The 22,724-nt window shown below is 58.6% G+C and overlaps 1 protein-coding gene across 1 annotated transcript in view; it reads left to right on the top strand.

Annotated features, from left to right (window-relative positions):
• The window catches only part of ATG3 (autophagy related 3), a 73,737-nt gene that overhangs the window by 44,892 nt on the left and 6,121 nt on the right, over positions 1 to 22,724 (top strand). Inside the window, exons 7-10 of the mRNA XM_076058329.1 lie at positions 6,064 to 6,222; positions 14,588 to 14,625; positions 18,023 to 18,229; positions 19,709 to 19,836. Coding sequence (XP_075914444.1) covers positions 6,064 to 6,222; positions 14,588 to 14,625; positions 18,023 to 18,229; positions 19,709 to 19,836 — 532 coding nt within the window. The remainder of the gene's footprint in view (positions 1 to 6,063; positions 6,223 to 14,587; positions 14,626 to 18,022; positions 18,230 to 19,708; positions 19,837 to 22,724) is intronic.

A 22,724-nucleotide genomic window follows, 5' to 3' on the forward strand; every position in this document is an offset into this window, starting at 1 on the left:
GTGGGCGAGCGAGCGAGCTGGTGGGTGAGCGAGCTGGTGAGCGAGCGAGCGAGCTGGTGAGTGCGTGAGCGAGCTGGTGAGTGAGTGAGCTGGTGAGTGAGTGAGCTGGTGAGTGAGCTGGTGAGTGAGTGAGCGAGCTGGTGAGTGAGTGAGCGAGCTGGTGAGTGAGTGAGCGAGCGAGCGAGCTGGTGAGTGAGTGAGCGAGCTGGTGAGTGAGCGAGCTGGTGAGCGAGCGAGCGAGCTGGTGAGTGAGTGAGCGAGCGAGCGAGCTGGTGAGTGAGTGAGCGAGCGAGCGAGCTGGTGAGTGAGTGAGTGAGCGAGCGAGCTGGTGAGTGAGCGAGCTGGTGAGTGAGTGAGCTGGTGAGTGAGCAAGCTGGTGAGTGAGTGAGTGAGCTGGTGAGTGAGTGAGTGAGCTGGTGAGTGAGTGAGCTGGTGAGTGAGTGAGCGAGCTGGTGAGTGAGTGAGCGAGCGAGCTGGTGAGTGAGCGAGCTGGTGAGTGAGTGAGCGAGCTGGTGAGTGAGTGAGTGAGCTGGTGAGTGAGTGAGCTGGTGAGTGAGTGAGTGAGCTGGTGAGTGAGCGAGCTGGTGAGTGGGTGAGTGAGTGAGTGAGCTGGTGAGTGAGTGAGTGAGCTGGTGAGTGAGTGAGCTGGTGAGTGAGTGAGCTGGTGAGTGAGTGAGTGAGCTGGTGAGTGAGTGAGCTGGTGAGTGAGTGAGCTGGTGAGTGGGTGAGTGAGTGAGTGAGCTGGTGAGTGAGTGAGCGAGCTGGTGAGCGAGCGAGCTGGTGAGTGAGTGAGTGAGCTGGTGAGTGAGCGAGCTGGTGAGTGAGTGAGCGAGCTGGTGAGTGAGTGAGTGAGTGAGCGAGCTGGTGAGTGAGTGAGCTGGTGAGTGAGTGAGTGAGCTGGTGAGTGAGTGAGCTGGTGAGTGAGTGAGCGAGCTGGTGAGCGAGCGAGCTGGTGAGTGAGTGAGCTGGTGAGTGAGTGAGCTGGTGAGTAAGTGAGCGAGCTGGTGAGTGAGTGAGCTGGTGAGTGAGTGAGCGAGCTGGTGGGCGAGCGAGCTGGTGGGCGAGCGAGCGGGTGAGTGAGTGAGCTGGTGAGTGAGTGAGCGAGCTGGTGAGTGAATGAGCGAGCTGGTGGGCGAGCGAGCTGGTGGGCGAGCGAGCTGGTGGGCGAGCGAGCGGGTGAGTGAATGAGCGAGCTGGTGGGCTAGTGAGTGAGCGAGTGAGCGAGCTGGTGGGCGAGCGAGCTGGTGAGTGAATGAGCGAGCTGGTGAGCGAGCGAGCTGGTGAGTGAGTGAGCGAGCGAGCTGGTGAGTGAGTGAGTGAGCTGGTGAGTGAGTGAGCTGGTGAGTGAGTGAGCGAGCTGGTGGGCGAGCGAGCTGGTGGGCGAGCGAGCGGGTGAGTGAATGAGCGAGCTGGTGGGCGAGCGAGCTGGTGGGCGAGCGAGCTGGTGGGCGAGCGAGCGGGTGAGTGAATGAACGAGCTGGTGGGCTAGTGAGTGAGCGAGTGAGCGAGCTGGTGGGCGAGCGAGCTGGTGAGTGAATGAGCGAGCTGGTGAGCGAACGAGCTGGTGGGCGAGCGAGCGAGATGGTGGGTGAGCGAGCTGGTGAGTGAGCGAGCTGGTGAGTGAGCGAGCGAGCGAGCTGGTGAGTGAGTGAGCGAGCTGGTGAGTGAGTGAGCTGGTGAGTGAGTGAGTGAGTGAGCTGGTGAGTGAGCGAGCTGGTGAGTGAGTGAGCGAGCTGGTGAGTGAGTGAGCTGGTGAGTGAGCGACCGAGCTGGTGAGTGAGTGAGTGAGTGAGCTGGTGAGTGAGTGAGCGAGCTGGTGAGTGAGTGAGCGAGCTGGTGAGTGAGCGAGCTGGTGAGTGAGTGAGCTGGTGAGTGAGCTGGTGAGTGAGCGAGCGAGCTGGTGAGCGAGCGAGCTGGTGAGCGAGTGAGTGAGCTGGTGAGTGAGTGAGCTGGTGAGTGAGCTGGTGAGTGAGTGAGCTGGTGAGTGAGTGAGCTGGTGAGTGAGTGAGCGAGCTGGTGAGTGAGCGAGCGAGCTGGTGAGTGAGCGAGCGAGCTGGTGAGTGAGCTGGTGAGTGAGCGAGCGAGCTGGTGAGTGAGCTGGTGAGTGAGCTGGTGAGTGAGCGAGCGAGCTGGTGAGTGAGTGAGCTGGTGAGTGAGTGAGCTGGTGAGTGAGTGAGCTGGTGAGTGAGTGAGCTGGTGAGTGAGCGGGTGAGCAAGCTGGTGAGTGAGGGAGCGAGCTGGTGAGTGAGCGAGCTGGTGAGTGAGCGAGCGAGCTGGTGAGTGAGTGAGCGAGCTGGTGAGTCAGCGAGCGAGCTGGTGAGTGAGCTGGTGAGTGAGTGAGCGAGCTGGTGAGTGAGTGAGTGAGCTGGTGAGTGAGCTGGTGAGTGAGCGAGCGAGCTGGTGAGTGAGCGAGCGAGCTGGTGAGTGAGCGAGTGAGCTGGTGAGTGAGCGAGCGAGCTGGTGAGTGAGCTGGTGAGTGAGTGAGTGAGCTGGTGAGTGAGTGAGTGAGCTGGTGAATGAGCGAGCGAGCTGGTGAGTGAGCTGGTGAGTGAGTGAGTTAGCTGGTGAATGAGCGAGCGAGCTGGTGAGTGAGCTGGTGAGTGAGTGAGCTGGTGAGTGAGTGAGCGAGCTGGTGAGTGAGTGAGCTGGTGAGTGAGCTGGTGAGTGAGTGAGCGAGCTGGTGAGTGAGTGAGCTGGTGAGTGAGCTGGTGAGTGAGTGAGCTGGTGAGTGAGTGAGCGAGCTGGTGAGTGAGTGAGCTGGTGAGTGAGTGAGCGAGCTGGTGAGTGAGTGAGCTGGTGAGTGAGTGAGCGAGCTGGTGAGTGAGTGAGCTGGTGAGTGAGCTGGTGAGTGAGTGAGCTGGTGAGTGAGTGAGCGAGCTGGTGAGTGAGTGAGCTGGTGAGTGAGTGAGTGAGCTGGTGAGTGAGTGAGCTGGTGAGTGAGTGAGTGAGTGAGCTGGTGAGTGAGTGAGCTGGTGAGTGAGTGAGCGAGCTGGTGAGAGAGTGAGCGAGCTGGTGAGTGAGTGAGCTGGTGAGTGAGTGAGTGAGCTGGCGAGCTTGCGAGCGAGCTGGTGAGTGAGTGAGCTGGCGGGCGAGCTGGTGAGCTGGCGAGCTTGCGAGCGAGCTGGTGAGTGAGTGAGCTGGCGGGCGAGCTGGTGAGCTGGTGAGTTTGCGAGCGAGCTGGTGAGCTGGTGAGTTTGCGAGCGAGCTGGTGAGCTGGTGAGTTTGCGAGCGAGCTGGTGAGCTGGTGAGCTGGTGAGTTTGCGAGCGAGCTGGTGAGCTGGTGAGTTTGCGAGCGAGCTGGTGAGCTGGTGAGCTGGTGAGTTTGCGAGCGAGCTGGTGAGCTGGTGAGTTTGCGAGCGAGCTGGTGAGCTGGTGAGCTGGTGATTTTCGAGCGAGCTGGTGAGCTGGTGAGCTGGTGAGTTTGCGAGCGAGCTGGTGAGCTGGTGAGTTTGCGAGCGAGCTGGTGAGCTGGTGAGTTTGCGAGCGAGCTGGTGAGCTGGTGAGTTTGCGAGCGAGCTGGTGAGCTGGTGAGTTTGCGAGCGAGCTGGTGAGCTGGTGAGTTTGCGAGCGAGCTGGTGAGTTTGCGAGCTTGCGAGCGAGCTGGTGAGCTGGTGAGCTGGCGAGCGAGCGAGCTGGTGAGCTGGTGAGCTGGCGAGTTTGCGAGCGAGCTGGTGAGCTGGTGAGCTGGCGAGTTTGCGAGCGAGCTGGTGAGCTGGTGAGTTTGCGAGCGAGCGAGCGAGCTGGTGAGCTGGCGAGCTTGCGAGCGAGCTGGTGAGCTGGCGAGCGAGCGAACGAGCGAGCTGGTGAGTGAGTGAGTGAGCTGGTGAGTGAGTGAGCTGGTGAGTGAGTGAGCGAGCTGGTGAGTGAGTGAGCTGGTGAGTGAGTGAGCTGGCGAGCTTGCGGGCGAGCTGGTGAGTGAGTGAGCTGGCCGGCGAGCTGGTGAGCTGGCGGGCGAGCTGGTGAGCTGGCGAGCTTGCGAGCGAGCTGGTGAGTGAGTGAGCTGGCGGGCGAGCTGGTGAGCTGGTGAGCTGGTGAGTTTGCGAGCGAGCTGGTGAGCTGGTGAGTTTGCGAGCGAGCTGGTGAGCTGGTGAGTTTGCGAGTGAGCTGGTGAGCTGGTGAGTTTGCGAGCGAGCTGGTGCGCTGGTGAGCTGGTGAGTTTGCGAGCGAGCTGGTGAGCTGGTGAGTTTGCGAGCGAGCTGGTGAGCTGGTGAGTTTGCGAGCGAGCTGGTGAGTTGGTGAGCTGGTGAGTTTGCGAGCGAGCTGGTGAGCTGGTGAGCTGGTGAGTTTGCGAGCGAGCTGGTGAGCTGGTGAGTTTGCGAGCGAGCTGGTGAGCTGGTGAGTTTGCGAGCGAGCTGGTGAGCTGGTGAGCTGGTGAGTTTGCAAGCGAGCTGGTGAGCTGGTGAGTTTGCGAGCGAGCTGGTGAGCTGGTGAGCTGGTGAGTTTGCGAGCGAGCTGGTGAGCTGGTGAGCTGGTGAGTTTGCGAGCTTGCGAGCGAGCTGGTGAGCTGGTGAGCTGGCGAGCGAGCGAGCTGGTGAGCTGGTGAGCTGGCGAGTTTGCGAGCGAGCTGGTGAGCTGGTGAGTTTGCGAGCGAGCGAGCTGGTGAGCTGGTGAGCTGGCGAGCTTGCGAGCGAGCTGGTGAGCTGGTGAGCTGGCGAGCGAGCGAGCTGGTGAGCTGGTGAGTTTGCGAGCGAGCGAGCGAGCGAGCTGGTGAGCTGGTGAGTTTGCGAGCGAGCGAGCGAGCTGGTGAGCTGGCGAGCTTGCGAGCAAGCTGGTGAGCTGGCGAGCGAGCGAACGAGCGAGCTGGTGAGCTGGTGAGCTGGTGAGTTTGCGAGCGAGCTGGTGAGCTGGTGAGCTTGCGAGCTTGCGAGTGAGCTGGTGAGCTGGTGAGCTGGCGAGCGAGCGAGCTGGTGAGCTGGCGAGTTTGCGAGCGAGCTGGTGAGCTGGTGAGCTGGCGAGCGAGCGAACGAGCGAGCTGGTGAGTGAGTGAGTGAGCTGGTGAGTGAGTGAGCTGGTGAGTGAGTGAGCGAGCTGGTGAGTGAGCGAGCTGGTGAGTGAGTGAGTGAGCTGGCGAGCTTGCGAGCGAGCTGGTGAGTGAGTGAGCTGGCGGGCGAGCTGGTGAGCTGGCGAGCTTGCGAGCGAGCTGGTGAGTGAGTGAGCTGGCGGGCGAGCTGGTGAGCTGGTGAGCTGGTGAGTTTGCGAGCGAGCTGGTGAGCTGGTGAGTTTGCGAGCGAGCTGGTGAGCTGGTGAGTTTGCGAGCGAGCTGGTGAGCTGGTGAGTTTGCGAGCGAGCTGGTGAGCTGGTGAGCTGGTGAGCTGGTGAGTTTGCGAGCGAGCTGGTGAGCTGGTGAGTTTGCGAGCGAGCTGGTGAACTGGTGAGCTGGTGAGCTGGTGAGCCGGTGAGCTGGTGAGTTTGCGAGCGAGCTGGTGAGCTGGTGAGTTTGCGAGCGAGCTGGTGAGCTGGTGAGCTGGTGAGTTTGCGAGCGAGCTGGTGAGCTGGTGAGCTGGTGAGTTTGCGAGCGAGCTGGTGAGCTGGTGAGCTGGTGAGTTTGCGAGCGAGCTGGTGAGCTGGTGAGTTTGCGAGCGAGCTGGTGAGCTGGTGAGCTGGTGAGTTTGCGAGCTTGCGAGCGAGCTGGTGAGCTGGTGAGCTGGTGAGCTGGCGAGCGAGCGAGCTGGTGAGCTGGCGAGTTTGCGAGCGAGCTGGTGAGCTGGTGAGTTTGCGAGCGAGCGAGCGAGCTGGTGAGCTGGTGAGCTGGCGAGCTTGCGAGCGAGCTGGTGAGCTGGCGAGCGAGCGAGCTGGTGAGCTGGTGAGTTTGCGAGCGAGCGAGCGAGCTGGTGAGCTGGCGAGCTTGCGAGCGAGCTGGTGAGCTGGCGAGCGAGCGAATGAGCGAGCTGGTGAGCTGGTGAGCTGGTGAGCTGGCGAGCTTGCGAGCGAGCTGGTGAGCTGGTGAGCTGGCGAGCGAGCGAACGAGCTGGTGAGCTGGTGAGTTTGCGAGCGAGCTGGTGAGCTGGTGAGCTGGTAAGCGAGCTGGTGAGTTTGCGAACGAGCTGGTGAATCTCCCGGCAGACCCGGCGCTGGGCGGCGTGGTGGAGTCTGTGCGGGAGATCTCCCTGGACGAGCGATTCGCCCCCCACCGCTCTGCCAACCTCGTCCATGACGACGACGACGCCGGCGACGCCGACGACGACGAGGACGACGACGAGGGAGAAGCAGCCGACATGGAGGGTGAGGCACCTCCTCGCACGAAGCCAAAGGTGCCCCGTGTAGCCCTGGCCTTGTGTCAACAGGCCTCTGGGGCAAGTGCTGCTGTTGGCGGGCGGCTGCATCGCCCATTAAGCTCGAGGCTGTGCAACGATTTGTGATGTTACACAGCAGGTGTGAGATGTTACACAGCAGGTGTGAGATGTTACACAGCAGGTGTGTGAGATGTTACACAGCAGGTGTGTGAGATGTTACACAGCAGGTGTGTGAGATGTTACACAGCAGGTGTGAGATGTTACACAGCAGGTGTGTGAGATGTTACACAGCAGGTGTGTGAGATGTTACACAGCAGGTGTGTGAGATGTTACACAGCAGGTGTGTGATGTTACACAGCAGGTGTGAGATGTTACACAGCAGGTGTGAGATGTTACACAGCAGGTGTGTGAGATGTTACACAGCAGGTGTGTGAGATGTTACACAGCAGGTGTGAGATGTTACACAGCAGGTGTGTGAGATGTTACACAGCAGGTGTGAGATGTTACACAGCAGGTGTGAGATGTTACACAGCAGGTGTGTGAGATGTTACACAGCAGGTGTGAGATGTTACACAGCAGGTGTGAGATGTTACACAGCAGGTGTGTGAGATGTTACACAGCAGGTGTGTGAGATGTTACACAGCAGGTGTGAGATGTTACACAGCAGGTGTGAGATGTTACACAGCAGGTGTGAGATGTTACACAGCAGGTGTGTGAGATGTTACACAGCAGGTGTGAGATGTTACACAGCAGGTGTGTGAGATGTTACACAGCAGGTGTGAGATGTTACACAGCAGGTGTGTGAGATGTTACACAGCAGGTGTGTGAGATGTTACACAGCAGGTGTGTGAGATGTTACACAGCAGGTGTGTGAGATGTTACACAGCAGGTGTGAGATGTTACACAGCAGGTGTGAGATGTTACACAGCAGGTGTGTGAGATGTTACACAGCAGGTGTGAGATGTTACACAGCAGGTGTGTGAGATGTTACACAGCAGGTGTGAGATGTTACACAGCAGGTGTGTGAGATGTTACACAGCAGGTGTGAGATGTTACACAGCAGGTGTGTGAGATGTTACACAGCAGGTGTGAGATGTTACACAGCAGGTGGGAGATGTTACACAGCAGGTGTGTGAGATGTTACACAGCAGGTGTGAGATGTTACACAGCAGGTGTGTGAGATGTTACACAGCAGGTGTGTGATGTTACACAGCAGGTGTGTGAGATGTTACACAGCAGGTGTGTGATGTTACACAGCAGGTGTGAGATGTTACACAGCAGGTGTGAGATGTTACACAGCAGGAGTGAGATGTTACACAGCAGGTGTGAGATGTTACACAGCAGGTGTGTGAGATGTTACACAGCAGGTGTGTGAGATGTTACACAGCAGGTGTGAGATGTTACACAGCAGGTGTGTGAGATGTTACACAGCAGGTGTGTGAGATGTTACACCCCAGGTGTGTGAGATGTTACACAGCAGGTGTGTGAGATGTTACACAGCAGGTGTGAGATGTTACACACCAGGTGTGAGATGTTACACAGCAGGTGTGAGATGTTACACACCAGGTGTGAGATGTTACACAGCAGGTGTGAGATGTTACACAGCAGGTGTGAGATGTTACACAGCAGGTGTGAGATGTTACACACCAGGTGTGTGATGTTACACAGCAGGTGTGAGATGTTACACAGCAGGTGTGAGATGTTACACAGCAGGTGTGAGATGTTACACAGCAGGTGTGAGATGTTACACAGCAGGTGTGAGATGTTACACAGCAGGTGTGATATGTTACACAGCAGGTGTGAGATGTTACACACCAGGTGTGAGATGTTACACAGCAGGTGTGAGATGTTACACAGCAGGTGTGAGATGTTACACAGCAGGTGTGAGATGTTACACAGCAGGTGTGTGAGATGTTACACAGCAGGTGTGTGAGATGTTACACAGCAGGTGTGAGATGTTACACAGCAGGTGTGAGATGTTACACAGCAGGTGTGAGATGTTACACAGCAGGTGTGAGATGTTACACACCATGTGTGTGATGTTACACAGCAGGTGTGTGAGATGTTACACAGCAGGTGTGTGAGATGTTACACAGCAGGTGTGAGATGTTACACACCAGGTGTGTGATGTTACACAGCAGGTGTGTGAGATGTTACACAGCAGGTGTGTGAGATGTTACACAGCAGGTGTGAGATGTTACACACCAGGTGTGAGATGTTACACAGCAGGTGTGAGATGTTACACAGCAGGTGTGAGATGTTACACAGCAGGTGTGTGATGTTACACAGCAGGTGTGAGATGTTACACAGCAGGTGTGAGATGTTACACAGCAGGTGTGAGATGTTACACAGCAGGTGTGAGATGTTACACACCAGGTGTGTGAGATGTTACACAGCAGGTGTGTGAGATGTTACACACCAGGTGTGTGAGATGTTACACAGCAGGTGTGAGATGTTACACAGCAGGTGTGAGATGTTACACAGCAGGTGTGAGATGTTACACAGCGGGTGTGAGATGTTACACAGCGGGTGTGAGATGTTACACAGCAGGTGTGTGATGTTACACAGCAGGTGTGTGAGATGTTACACAGCAGGTGTGTGAGATGTTACACAGCAGGTGTGAGATGTTACACACCAGGTGTGAGATGTTACACACCAGGTGTGTGATGTTACACACCAGGTGTGAGATGTTACACAGCGGGAGTGTGAGATGTTACACAGCAGGTGTGTGAGATGTTACACAGCAGGTGTGAGATGTTACACAGCAGGTGTGTGATGTTACACAGCAGGTGTGAGATGTTACACACCAGGTGTGAGATGTTACACAGCGGGTGTGAGATGTTACACAGCAGGTGTGAGATGTTACACAGCAGGTGTGAGATGTTACACAGCAGGTGTGAGATGTTACACACCAGGTGTGTGATGTTACACACCAGGTGTGAGATGTTACACACCAAGTGTGTGATGTTACACAGCAGGTGTGAGATGTTACACACCATGTGTGAGATGTTACACACCAGGTGTGAGATGTTACACAGCAGGTGTGTGGTGTTACACAGCAGGTGTGAGATGTTACACACCAGGTGTGTGAGATGTTACACAGCAGGTGTGTGAGATGTTACACAGCACGTGTGAGATGTTACACAGCAGGTGTGAGATGTTACACACCAGGTGTGTGAGATGTTACACAGCAGGTGTGTGAGATGTTACACAGCAGGTGTGAGATGTTACACAGCAGGTGTGAGATGTTACACAGCAGGTGTGTGAGATGTTACACACCAGGTGTGTGATGTTACACAACAGGTGTGTGAGATGTTACACAGAAGGTGTGTGATGTTACACACCAATTGTGTGATGTTACACAGCAGGTGTGTGAGATGTTACACAGCACGTGTGAGATGTTACACACCAGGTGTGTGAGATGTTACACAGCAGGTGTGTTAGGTGTTACACAGCAGGTGTGAGATGTTACACAGCAGGTGTGAGATGTTTCACACCAGGTGTGAGATGTTACACAGCAGGTGTGATATGTTACACACCAGGTGTGTGATGTTACACAGCAGGTGTGAGATGTTACACACCAGGTGTGAGATGTTACACACCAGGTGTGTGTGATGTTACACACCAGGTGTGAGATGTTACACACCAGGTGTGTGATGTTACACACCAGGTGTGAGATGTTACACAGCGGGAGTGTGAGATGTTACACAGCAGGTGTGTGAGATGTTACACAGCAGGTGTGAGATGTTACACAGCAGGTGTGTGATGTTACACAGCAGGTGTGAGATGTTACACACCAGGTGTGAGATGTTACACAGCGGGTGTGAGAGATGTTACACAGCAGGTGTGAGATGTTACACAGCAGGTGTGAGATGTTACACAGCAGGTGTGAGATGTTACACACCAGGTGTGTGATGTTACACACCAGGTGTGAGATGTTACACACCAAGTGTGTGATGTTACACAGCAGGTGTGAGATGTTACACAGCAGGTGTGTGAGATGTTACACACCAGGTGTGTGATGTTACACAGCAGGTGTGTGATGTTACACAGCAGGTGTGAGATGTTACACACCAGGTGTGAGATGTTACACAGCGGGTGTGAGAGATGTTACACAGCAGGTGTGAGATGTTACACAGCAGGTGTGAGATGTTACACAGCAGGTGTGAGATGTTACACACCAGGTGTGTGATGTTACACACCAGGTGTGAGATGTTACACACCAAGTGTGTGATGTTACACAGCAGGTGTGAGATGTTACACACCAGGTGTGTGATGTTACACAGCAGGTGTGTGATGTTACACAGCAGGTGTGAGATGTTACACACCAGGTGTGAGATGTTACACAGCGGGTGTGAGAGATGTTACACAGCAGGTGTGAGATGTTACACAGCAGGTGTGAGATGTTACACAGCAGGTGTGAGATGTTACACACCAGGTGTGTGATGTTACACACCAGGTGTGAGATGTTACACACCAAGTGTGTGATGTTACACAGCAGGTGTGAGATGTTACACAGCAGGTGTGTGAGATGTTACACACCAGGTGTGTGATGTTACACAGCAGGTGTGTGATGTTACACAGCAGGTGTGAGATGTTACACAGCAGGTGTGAGATGTTACACACCAATTGTGTGATGTTACACAGCAGGTGTGAGATGTTACACACCAGGTGTGTGATGTTACACAGCAGGTGTGAGATGTTACACAGCAGGTGTGTGAGATGTTACACAGCAGGTGTGTGAGATGTTACACAGCAGGTGTGAGATGTTACACACCAGGTGTGTGTGATGTTACACAGCAGGTGTGAGATGTTACACACCAGGTGTGAGATGTTACACACCAGGTGTGTGAGATGTTACACACCAGGTGTGAGATGTTACACAGCAGGTGTGTGAGATGTTACACACCAGGTGTGTGATGTTACACACCAGGTGTGTGATGTTACACAGCAGGTGTGAGATGCCAGGCCCCACTGAGTCGATGCCCTCTTGTTCAGAAGCGACTCCCCTCGCCATGACGAATTAGAGCAGCTGGACCACGTGGTGGTGGTGGTGGTAGATGCATCGTCGGCGTGACGCTCACCCACGCTGTAGACTCCTCCCGCGGTGGCTTGGAGTGAGCGACTGCAGGGGCCGTGCCGCTCAGCCGCTCACCCGCCCAGCCGCTCACCCGCTCAGCCACTCACCCGCTCACCCGCTCACCTGCTAACTCGCTCATCCTGTCACCCGCTCAGCCACTCACCTTGTCACCTGCTCACTCGCTCAGCCGCTCACTCGCTCAGCCGCTCACTCGCTCACCCGCTCACCCGCTCACCCGCCCAACCGCTCACCCGCTCACCCGCTCACCCGCTCAGCCGCTCACTCGCTCACCCTGTCACCCGCTCAGTCGCTCACCCGCTCACCCGCTCACTCGCTCACCCTGTCACCCGCTCATCCTGTCACCCGCTCAGCCACTCACTCGCTCACCCGCTCACTCGCTCACCTGCTCACTTGCTCATCCTGTCACCCGCTCAGCCACTCACCTTGTCACCTGCTCACTCGCTCAGCCGCTCACCTTGTCACCCGCTCACCCGCTCACTCGCTCACTCGCTCACCCGCCCAGCCGCTCACTCGCTCACTCGCTCACCCGCTCACCCGCTCAGCCTGTCACCCGCTCACCCGCTCACCCGCTCACTCGCTCACTCGCTCACCTGCTCACCCGCTCAGCCGCTCACTCGCTCACTCGCTCACCCGCTCATCCTGTCACCCGCTCACCCGCTCACTCGCTCACCCGCCCAGCCGCTCACCCGCTCAGCCGCTCACTCGCTCACTCGCTCACCCGCTCACTCGCTTATCCTGTAACCCGCTCAGCCACTCACCTGCTCACTCGCTCACCCGCTCACCCTGTCACTCGCTCACCCGCTCACTCGCTCACCTGCTCACCCGCTCACCCTGTCACCCGCTCACCCGCTCACCTTGTCACTCGCTCACCCGCTCACCCTGTCACACGCTCACCTGCTCACCCGCTCACCCTGTCACCCGCTCACCCGCTCACTCGCTCACCCGCTCACCCGCTCACCCTGTCACTCGCTCACCCGCTCACTCGCTCACCTGCTCACCCGCTCACCCTGTCACCCGCTCACCCGCTCACCTTGTCACTCGCTCACCTGCTCACTCGCTCACCTGCTCACCCGCTCACCCTGTCACCCGCTCACCCTGTCACCCGCTCACTCGCTCACCCGCTCACTCGCTCACCCGCTCACCCGCTCACTCGCTCACCTGCTCACCCTGTCACCCGCTCACCCGCTCACTCGCTCACCCTGTCACTCGCTCACCCGCTCACTCGCTCACCTGCTCACCCGCTCACCCTGTCACCCGCTCACCTTGTCACTCGCTCACCCGCTCACTCGCTCACCCGCTCACCCTGTCACCCGCTCGCTCGCTCACTCCCTCACCCGCTCACTCGCTCACCCTGTCACTCGCTCACCCGCTCACCCGCTCACCCTGTCACCCACTCGCTCACCCGCTCACTCGCTCACCCGCTCACTCGCTCACCCTGTCACCCACTCACCCTGTCACCCACTCACCCTGTCACCCGCTCACCCTCTCACCCGCTCACCCGCTCACCCTGTCACCCGCTCACCCTGTCACCCGCTGACCCTGTCACCCGCTCACCCTGTCACTCGCTCACCCTCTCACCCTGTCACCCGCTCACCCTGTCACCCGCTCACTCGCTCACCCTGTCACCCGCTCACCCGCTCACTCGCTCACCCTGTCACCCGCTCACCCGGTCACCCTGTCACCCGCTCACCCGCTCACACGCTCACCCTGTCACACGCTCACCCACTCACCCTGTCACCCGCTCACCCGCTCACACGCTCACCCTGTCACACGCTCACCCGCTCACCCTCTCACCCGCTCACCCGCTCACCCGCTCACCCTGTCACCCGCTCACCCGCTCACCTGCTCACCCTGTCACCCGCTCACCCGCTCACTCGCTCACCCGCTCACCCTGTCACTCGCTCACCCGCTCACCCTGTCACCCGCTCACCCTGTCACCCGCTCACCCGCTCACCTTGTCACTCGCTCACCCGCTCACTCGCTCACCCGCTCACCCTGTCACCCGCTCACCGTCACCCGCTCACCCTGTCACCCGCTCACCCTGTCACCCGCTCACCCGCTCACCTTGTCACTCGCTCACCCGCTCACTCGCTCACCTGCTCACCTGCTCACCCTGTCACCCGCTCACTCGCTCACCCGCTCACCCTGTCACCCGCTCACTCGCTCACCCGCTCACCCTGTCACCCGCTCACCCTGTCACCCGCTCACCCGCTCACCTTGTCACTCGCTCACCCGCTCACTCGCTCACCTGCTCACCCGCTCACCCTGTCACCCGCTCACTCGCTCACCCGCTCACCCTGTCACCCGCTCACTCGCTCACCCGCTCACCCTGTCACCCGCTCACTCGCTCACCCGCTCACCCTGTCACCCGCTCACCCTGTCACCCGCTCACCCGCTCACCCGCTCACCGTCACCCGCTCACCCTGTCACCCGCTCACCTTGTCACCCGCTCACTGCTGCCCTCTCGTGGATCCTTGTGGCGGTGGGGGCAGCCAGTAGTGGGCAGCAGTGATCAGGTGACGGAGGGCAAAACCACCGTGACGATGACGATGAGCGAGACGCGCAGACTCCAAATATACAGCAGCAGCAGCAGCAGGCGTCAGTCGGGATCGAAGCCACGACCTCCTGCGTACCAGGCGAGGTAGTCAACATCCCCTAGCCACCACAGCACCTCGGTGCCGAGGTCCACAAAGACAAAGGTCCCCCGTGTAGCCTCTAACATGCTGTAGGGGCAAGTGCTGTGAGTAGCGAGCAGCACCTATAGACACACAGACAAAGGTCCCCCGTGTAGCCTCTAACGGACTGTAGGGGCAAGTGCTGTTAGCGAGCAGCACCTGTGAAGGCTACCGGCACTGTGGCACACGAGGGGGTGGGTGGCCAGCACCACGCCCGGCCGCCTTTGTCTCCCCAGTGCTAGCGATGTTCACTACACACCGCTACACCAGGTACTCATTTGAGGCTGAGTCGACCTAGGGGAGGCCCAGGACCGGTTCACATAATCGTCACTGGTGGTGTTGGTGGCCGTGAGCGGGAATCGAACTCAGGTCGCCGGGTTCGTAGCGCAGCGTAGCGCTAACCGCTGCACCACCACTCCCCACACACAGACACACACACACAGACACACACACACACAGACAGACACACACACAGACACACACACACAGACAAACACACACAGACACACACACAGACACACACACAGACACACACACACAGCCACAGTCCTAACCGGTAGCCTTCATTTTTGTTGCAGAGTTCGAGGAGAGTGGATTATTGGAGGCTGATGATGATGTAAGTTCCACACGCGCGTGTGTGTGTGCAGGTGTGTGTGTGTCTGTGTGTGTGTGTAGGTGTGTGTGTGTGTAGGTGTGTGTGTGTAGTGGGGAGCGATAGTGTAGCGGTTAGCGCGCTGCGCTATGAACCTGACGACCCGGGTTCGATTCCCGCTCACGGCCAACACCAGTGACGATTATCTGAACCGGTCCCGGGCCTCCCCTAGGTCGACTCAGCCTCAAATGAGTACCTGGTGTGGTGTGTAAACATCGCCACTAGGGAGACAAAGGCGGTCGGGCGTGGTGCTGGCCACCCACCCCCTCGTGTACCGTTCTGGCCTTCATAGGTGCTCGCTAATAGCACTTGCCCCTACAGTCTGTTAAGGCTATACGGGGGATCTTTATCTTTGTGTGTGTGTCTGTAGGTGTGTGTGTCTGTAGGTGTGTATGTGTGTGTAGGTGTGTGTCTGTAGGTGTGTATGTGTGTGTAGGTGTGTCTGTAGGTGTGTATGTGTGTGTATGTGTGTGTAGGTGTGTGTCTGTAGGTGTGTGTCTGTAGGTGTGTGTGTGTCTGTAGGTGTGTGTGTCGGTGTGTGTGTCTGTAGATGTGTGTGTAGGTGTGTGTGTCTGTAGGTGTGTGTCTGTGTGTCTGTAGGTGTGTGTCTGTAGGTGTGTGTGTCTGTAGATGTGTGTGTAGGTGTGTGTGCCGGGAAAGGTCCTGGCAAGGATTATTCAACATCGCCTTGCCAGGCACGCTGAGGAGAGGCTTGCGGAGCCCCAATGCGGTTTCAGGAAAGGGCGGTCCTGCACAGATGCCATATTTTCCGTCCGTCTGCTACATCTCTGCTTTATTGACCTGGTCAAGGCCTATGATACCATCAGTAGGCCTGGGCTCTGGGTTGTTCTTCGTGCTTTTGGAGTACCTGACCCTCTGCTCCAAATCATTAAGGACCTTCATGATGGTGAGCGGGCCTGGGTAAAACTACGTGGCCGGGAGTCAGAGCCATTCCCTGTACACCTTGGGGTGCGACAGGGATGTCCTCTGGCTCCCACATTATTTAACATCTATTTTGACCACGTAGTTCGTGAAGCCTTCAATAGCTGTACCGGGGGAATCTCCATATGGTACAGATATAATGGGAGGCTGATCGATGCCCGGGTGCGGTCAAGGGATGGCTCCCTATTGCTCAACCACGTTATGTATGCTGATGATTTGGTAATAGCTGCTCATTCAGAGGAGGAGTTGGAGACGCTGCTGCTGAGAAACTGGAGCGTGCCACTGAGAGGTGGGGCCTTACCATCAGCCCCACCAAAACTAAGCACCTGCCTGGGTATTTTGTACCATCGGACACTACACCCCCACAACTCCCAATCGGTGATGGGGCAGTTGTGGAGCGAGTGGAGAGTTTCCCATACCTGGGCAGTGTGCTTATGACCGGCTCCAGTTTAACAGCAGAGGTCTCACTCCGAATCATGATTGGGTAATAGCTGTTCAGAGGAGGAGTTGGAGACGCTGCTGCTGAGACTGGAGCGTGCCACTAAGAGGTGGGGCCTTACCATCAGCCCCACCAAAACTAAGCACCTGCCTGGGTATTTTGTACCATCGGACACTACACCCCCACAACTCCCAATCGGTGATGGGGCAGTTGTGGAGCGAGTGGAGAGTTTCCCATACCTGGGCAGTGTGCTTATGACCGGCTCCAGTTTAACAGCAGAGGTCTCACTCCGAATTAGTCGAGCGGCAATATCTTTTCATCGGTTGCGTAACGCTGTGTGGAAGCTACCTGGTCTGTCGCTCCGCACTAAGCTTCAGGTCTTCTCGGCCACGGTCATTCCCTCCCTTCTCTACACTTGCGAAACGTGGACCCCCCTAATGGAACATCTTCGCCGGTTAGAAACATTTAGGCTGGCCTGCCTGCGATCCATCCTGAGTGTAACCAGACTGGATTGTGTGAGGAGCTCACAAATCCTTGAAAGATCTGGGCAAGGTCCCATCGGTGAGCTCTTCCGGCAAGCAAGGCTGCGTTGGCTGGGCCATGTAGCCCGCATACCCAGCCACCGCATGCCAAAACAGCTTTTGTTCGGCCGGATCGAGGGGGCTAAACGGGCGCGGCATGGGCTAGAGAAGAGATGGAGTGACGTGGTACAGGAGGACGTGGAGCTGAGTGGACTTGCCGATGACTGGTACCAGCGGTGTCAAGATCGGCCTCTGTGGAGGAGGCTCGTGAAGGATGCTACTGGGCAGTTGGAGGCAGTCGCCCTCCAACAACAGCGGAGGGCGGAGGAGCGACGCTCACAACAACGAGCGGAGCGCCGGGTGGCTATGGCACAGCAGGTTGGCACAGTAGGGGGCACAGGTGGTGCATCAGCCACTCGTCTCAGTCAGTCGACCCGTGGCACCTGGGTCTGCCCCGTGACCTCCTGCCAGCGGGCGTTCGACACTTCACGTGGCCTCAAGGTGCACATGGCCTGGCACAAGCGTCGTGGTGACGTCACCGCCACTTAGTGGCGAATGGCGGTTGTTGTTGTGTGTCTGTAGGTGTGTGTGTGTGCACGTGTGTGTATGCACGTGTGTGTGTGCACCTGTGTGCGTGTGTGTATGTGTGTGCGTGTGTGTATGTATGTGTGTGTGCGTGTGTGTGTATGTATGTGTGTGCGTGCACGTGTGTGTATGTGCGCATACGTGTGTGTGCGTGTGTGTACACGTGTCCATGACGTGCGTGTGTGCGCATGTGTGTGTGTGCGTGTATCTGCGTGTGCGTGTACCTACGTGTGTGTGTGTATCTACGTGTGTGTGTGTGTATCTACGTGTGTATCTATGTGTGTGTGTGTATCTACGTGTGTATCTATGTGTGTGTGTGTGTATCTACGTCTGTGTATGTGTGTATCTACGTGCGTATCTACGTGTGTGTGTGTATCTACGTGTGTGTGTATCTACGTGTGTGTGTATCTACGTGTGTATCTATGTGTGTGTGTGTGTGTATCTACGTGTGTGTGTGTGTATCTACATGTGTATCTACGTGTGTGTGTATCTACGTGTGTGTGTGTGCGTGTGTCTACGTGTGTGTATCTACGTGTGTGTGTATCTACGTGTGTGTATCTACGTGTGTGTATCTACGTGTGTGTATCTACGTGTGTGTGTATCTACGTGTGTGTGTATCTACGTGTGTGTGTATCTACGTGTGTGTGTATCTACGTGTGTGTGTATCTACGTGTGTGTATCTACGTGTGTGTATCTACGTGTGTGTGTCTATGTGTGTGTGTATCTACGTGTGTGTGTATCTACGTGTGTGTGTATCTACGTGTGTGTATCTACGTGTGTGTGTATCTACGTGTGTGTGTATCTACGTGTGTGTGTATCTACGTGTGTCTACGTGTGTGTGCGTGTGTCTATGTGCGTGCGTGTCGCTCCCCAGGCCACGTTGGACTCGCGCGTCTTCACTGGGGGGTCGTCGGCGGGGGGGGGCCGCGGGGGCCAGGGGGAGGAGGAGGAGGGGGGGGCCGGGGGGGGGGCCCCGGGGGGGGGGGAGGACGGCATCCTGCAGACTCGCACCTACGACCTCTACATCACCTACGACAAGTACTACCAGACGCCACGCCTCTGGCTCTCGGGGTACAATGAGGTACGCACGGGGGGGGGGGGGTGGAGAGACACGTGGGGGGAGAGACACGTGGGGGGAGAGAGACACGTGGGGGGAGAGACACGTGGGGGAGAGACACGTGGGGGGTGAGACACGTGGGGGGAGAGAGACACGTGGGGGGTGAGACACGTGGGGGGTGAGACACGTGGGGGAGAGACACGTGGGGGGTGAGACACGTGGGGGGTGAGACACGTGGGGGGAGAGAGACACGTGGGGGGTGAGACACGTGGGGGAGAGACACGTGGGGGGTGAGACACGTGGGGGGAGAGACACGTGGGGGGTGAGACACGTGGGGGGTGAGACACGTGGGGGAGAGACACGTGGGGGGTGAGACACGTGGGGGGAGAGAGACACGTGGGGGGTGAGACACGTGGGGGAGAGACACGTGGGGGGTGAGACACGTGGGGGGGGGGGTGAGACACGTGGGGGGTGAGACACGTGGGGGGTGAGACACGTGGGGGGTGAGACACGTGGGGGGGGGGTGAGACACGTGGGGGTGAGACACGTGGGGGGTGAGACACGTGGGGGGAGAGACACGTGGGGGGGGATGAGACACGTGGGGGGTGAGACACGTGGGGGGTGAGACACGTGGGGGGTGAGACACGTGGGGGGGTGAGACACGTGGGGGGGGGGTGAGACACGTGGGGGGTGAGACACGTGGGGGGTGAGACACGTGGGGGGTGAGACACGTGGGGGGAGAGAGACACGTGGGGGGTGAGACACGTGGGGGGTGAGACACGTGGGGGGGTGAGACACGTGGGGGGGGGGTGAGACACGTGGGGGGTGAGACACGTGGGGGGTGAGACACGTGGGGGGGGTGAGACACGTGGGGGGTGAGACACGTGGGGGGTGAGACACGTGGGGGAGAGACACGTGGGGGTGAGACACGTGGGGGGTGAGACACGTGGGGGGTGAGACACGTGGGGGGTGAGACACGTGGGGGGTGAGACACGTGGGGGGTGAGACACGTGGGGGGTGAGACACGTGGGGGGTGAGACACGTGGGGGAGAGACACGTGGGGGTGAGACACGTGGGGGGTGAGACACGTGGGGGGTGATACACGTGGGGGGTGAGACACGTGGGGGGTGAGACACGTGGGGGGAGAGACACGTGGGGGGAGAGACACGTGGGGGGAGAGACACGTGGGGGGTGAGACACGTGGGGGGGTGAGACACGTGGGGGGTGAGACACGTGGGGGGTGAGACACGTGGGAGGTGAGACACGTGGGGGGGTGAGACACGTGGGAGGTGAGACACGTGGGGGGGTGAGACACGTGGGGGAGAGACACGTGGGGGAGAGACGTGACAACGTAGCGGTCTCAAGGTGCACCTAGCCTGGCGCAAGCGGCGCCGGTGGTGCAGTCAACAGCCACTCGTGTCCAATGGCGGCTGCTGCTGCTGCTGTTGTTGTTGTTGTGACTCTCCACCCCCTCCCCTCCGCCCCCCCCCTCCCCTGCCGTAGTCACGGCAACCATTGACGATGGAGCAGATGTACGAGGACATCAGCCAGGACCACGCAAAGAAGACCGTCACCATGGAGACGCACCCCCACCTGCCCGGGCCCCCCATGTGCTCTGTCCACCCTTGCAGGTGGGGTGGGGGGGGAGGGAGAGGGGGTGGAGGGGGGGAGTAGGAGAACAGAGACCCCCCCACCACTCTCCACCAGGGCCACCACTCTCTACCAGGGCCACCACTCTCTACCAGGGCCACCACTCTCTACCACGGCCGTCACTCTCTACCACGGCCACCACTCTCTACCAGGGCCACCACTCTCTACCAGGGCCACTCTCTACCAGGGCCACCACTCTCTACCAGGGCCACCACTCTCTACCAGGGCCATCACTCTCTACCACGGCCACCACTCTCCACCACGGCCACTCTACCACGGCCACCACTCTCTACCACGGCCACCACTCTCTACCACGGCCACCACTCTCTACCACGGCCGTCACTCTCTACCAGGGCCACCACTCTCTACCACGGCCACCACTCTCTACCAGGGCCACCACTCTCTACCACGGTCACTCTCTACCATGGCCACTCTCTACCAGGGCCACCACTCTCTACCAGGGCCACCACTCTCTACCACAGCCACCACTCTCTACCAGGGCCACCACTCTCTACCACGGCCACCACTGTACCACGGCCACCACTCTCTACCACAGCCGTCACTCTCTACCAGGGCCACCACTCTCTACCACAGCCGTCACTCTCTACCAGGGCCACCACTCTCTACCAGGGCCGTCACTCTCTACCACGGCCACCACTCTCTACCACGGCCACCACTCTCTACCAGGGCCACCACTCTCCACCACAGCCACCACTCTCTACCAGGGCCGTCACTCTCTACCACGGCCACCACTCTCTACCACGGCCACCACTCTCTACCACAGCCATCACTCTCTACCAGGGCCACCACTCTCTACCAAGGCCGTCACTCTCTACCACGGCCACCACTCTCTACCACGGCCGTCACTCTCTACCACGGCCGTCACTCTCTACCACAGCCATCACTCTCTACCAGGGCCACCACTCTCTACCACGGCCACCACTCTCTACCACGGCCGTCACTCTCTACCACGGCCGTCACTCTCTACCACGGCCACCACTCTCTACCAGGGCCACCACTCTCTACCAGGGCCACCACTCTCTACCAGGGCCACCACTCTCTACCACGGCCACCACTCTCTACCACGGCCACCACTCTCTACCACGGCCACCACTCTCTACCAGGGCCACCACTCTCTACCAGGGCCACCACTCTCTACCAGGGCCACCACTCTCTACCACGGCCGTCACTCTCTACCAGGGCCACCACTCTCTACCACGGCCACCACTGTCCACCACAGCCATCACTCTCTACTAGGGCCACCACTCTCCACCACAGCCATCACTCTCTACCACGGCCACCACTCTCTACCACAGCCATCACTCTCTACCAGGGCCACCACTCTCTACCAGGGCCACCACTCTCTACCAGGGCCACCACTCTCTACCAGGGCCACCACTCTCTACCACGGCCGTCACTCTCTACCAGGGCCACCACTCTCTACCAGGGCCACCACTCTCTACCACAGCCATCACTCTCTACCAGGGCCACCACTCTCTACCAGGGCCACCACTCTCTACCACGGCCACCACTCTCTACCAGGGCCACCACTCTCTACCACGGCCACCACTCTCTACCACAGCCATCACTCTCTACCAGGGCCACCACTCTCTACCAGGGCCACCACTCTCTACCAGGGCCACCACTCTCTACCAGGGCCACCACTCTCTACCACGGCCGTCACTCTCTACCAGGGCCACCACTCTCTACCAGGGCCACCACTCTCTACCACAGCCATCACTCTCTACCAGGGCCACCACTCTCTACCAGGGCCACCACTCTCTACCACGGCCACCACTCTCTACCACGGCCACCACTCTCTACCACGGCCACCACTCTCTACCAGGGCCACCACTCTCTACCAGGGCCACCACTCTCTACCAGGGCCACCACTCTCTACCACGGCCGTCACTCTCTACCAGGGCCACCACTCTCTACCACGGCCACCACTGTCCACCACAGCCATCACTCTCTACTAGGGCCACCACTCTCCACCACAGCCATCACTCTCTACCACGGCCACCACTCTCTACCACAGCCATCACTCTCTACCAGGGCCACCACTCTCTACCAGGGCCACCACTCTCTACCAGGGCCACCACTCTCTACCAGGGCCACCACTCTCTACCACGGCCGTCACTCTCTACCAGGGCCACCACTCTCTACCAGGGCCACCACTCTCTACCACAGCCATCACTCTCTACCAGGGCCACCACTCTCTACCAGGGCCACCACTCTCTACCACGGCCACCACTCTCTACCAGGGCCACCACTCTCTACCACGGCCACCACTCTCTACCACAGCCATCACTCTCTACCAGGGCCACCACTCTCTACCAGGGCCACCACTCTCTACCAGGGCCACCACTCTCTACCAGGGCCACCACTCTCTACCACGGCCGTCACTCTCTACCAGGGCCACCACTCTCTACCAGGGCCACCACTCTCTACCACAGCCATCACTCTCTACCAGGGCCACCACTCTCTACCACGGCCACTCTACCACGGCCGTCACTCTACCACGGCCACCACTCTCTACCACGGCCGTCACTCTCTACCACGGCCACCACTCTCTACCACGGCCATCACTCTCTACCAGGGCCACCACTCTCTACCAGGGCCACCACTCTCTACCAGGGCCACCACTCTCTACCACGGCCACCACTCTCTACCAGGGCCACCACTCTCTACCACGGCCACCACTCTCTACCACAGCCATCACTCTCTACCAGGGCCACCACTCTCTACCAGGGCCACCACTCTCTACCAGGGCCACCACTCTCTACCAGGGCCACCACTCTCTACCACGGCCGTCACTCTCTACCAGGGCCACCACTCTCTACCAGGGCCACCACTCTCTACCACAGCC

This window comes from Petromyzon marinus (genome assembly GCF_048934315.1).
Source record: "Petromyzon marinus isolate PM22_M1 ecotype Great Lakes invasive population chromosome 70 unlocalized genomic scaffold, UKy_Petmar_22M1.pri1.0 chr70_unloc.2, whole genome shotgun sequence".
Taxonomy (NCBI): Eukaryota; Metazoa; Chordata; class Hyperoartia; order Petromyzontiformes; family Petromyzontidae; genus Petromyzon; species Petromyzon marinus.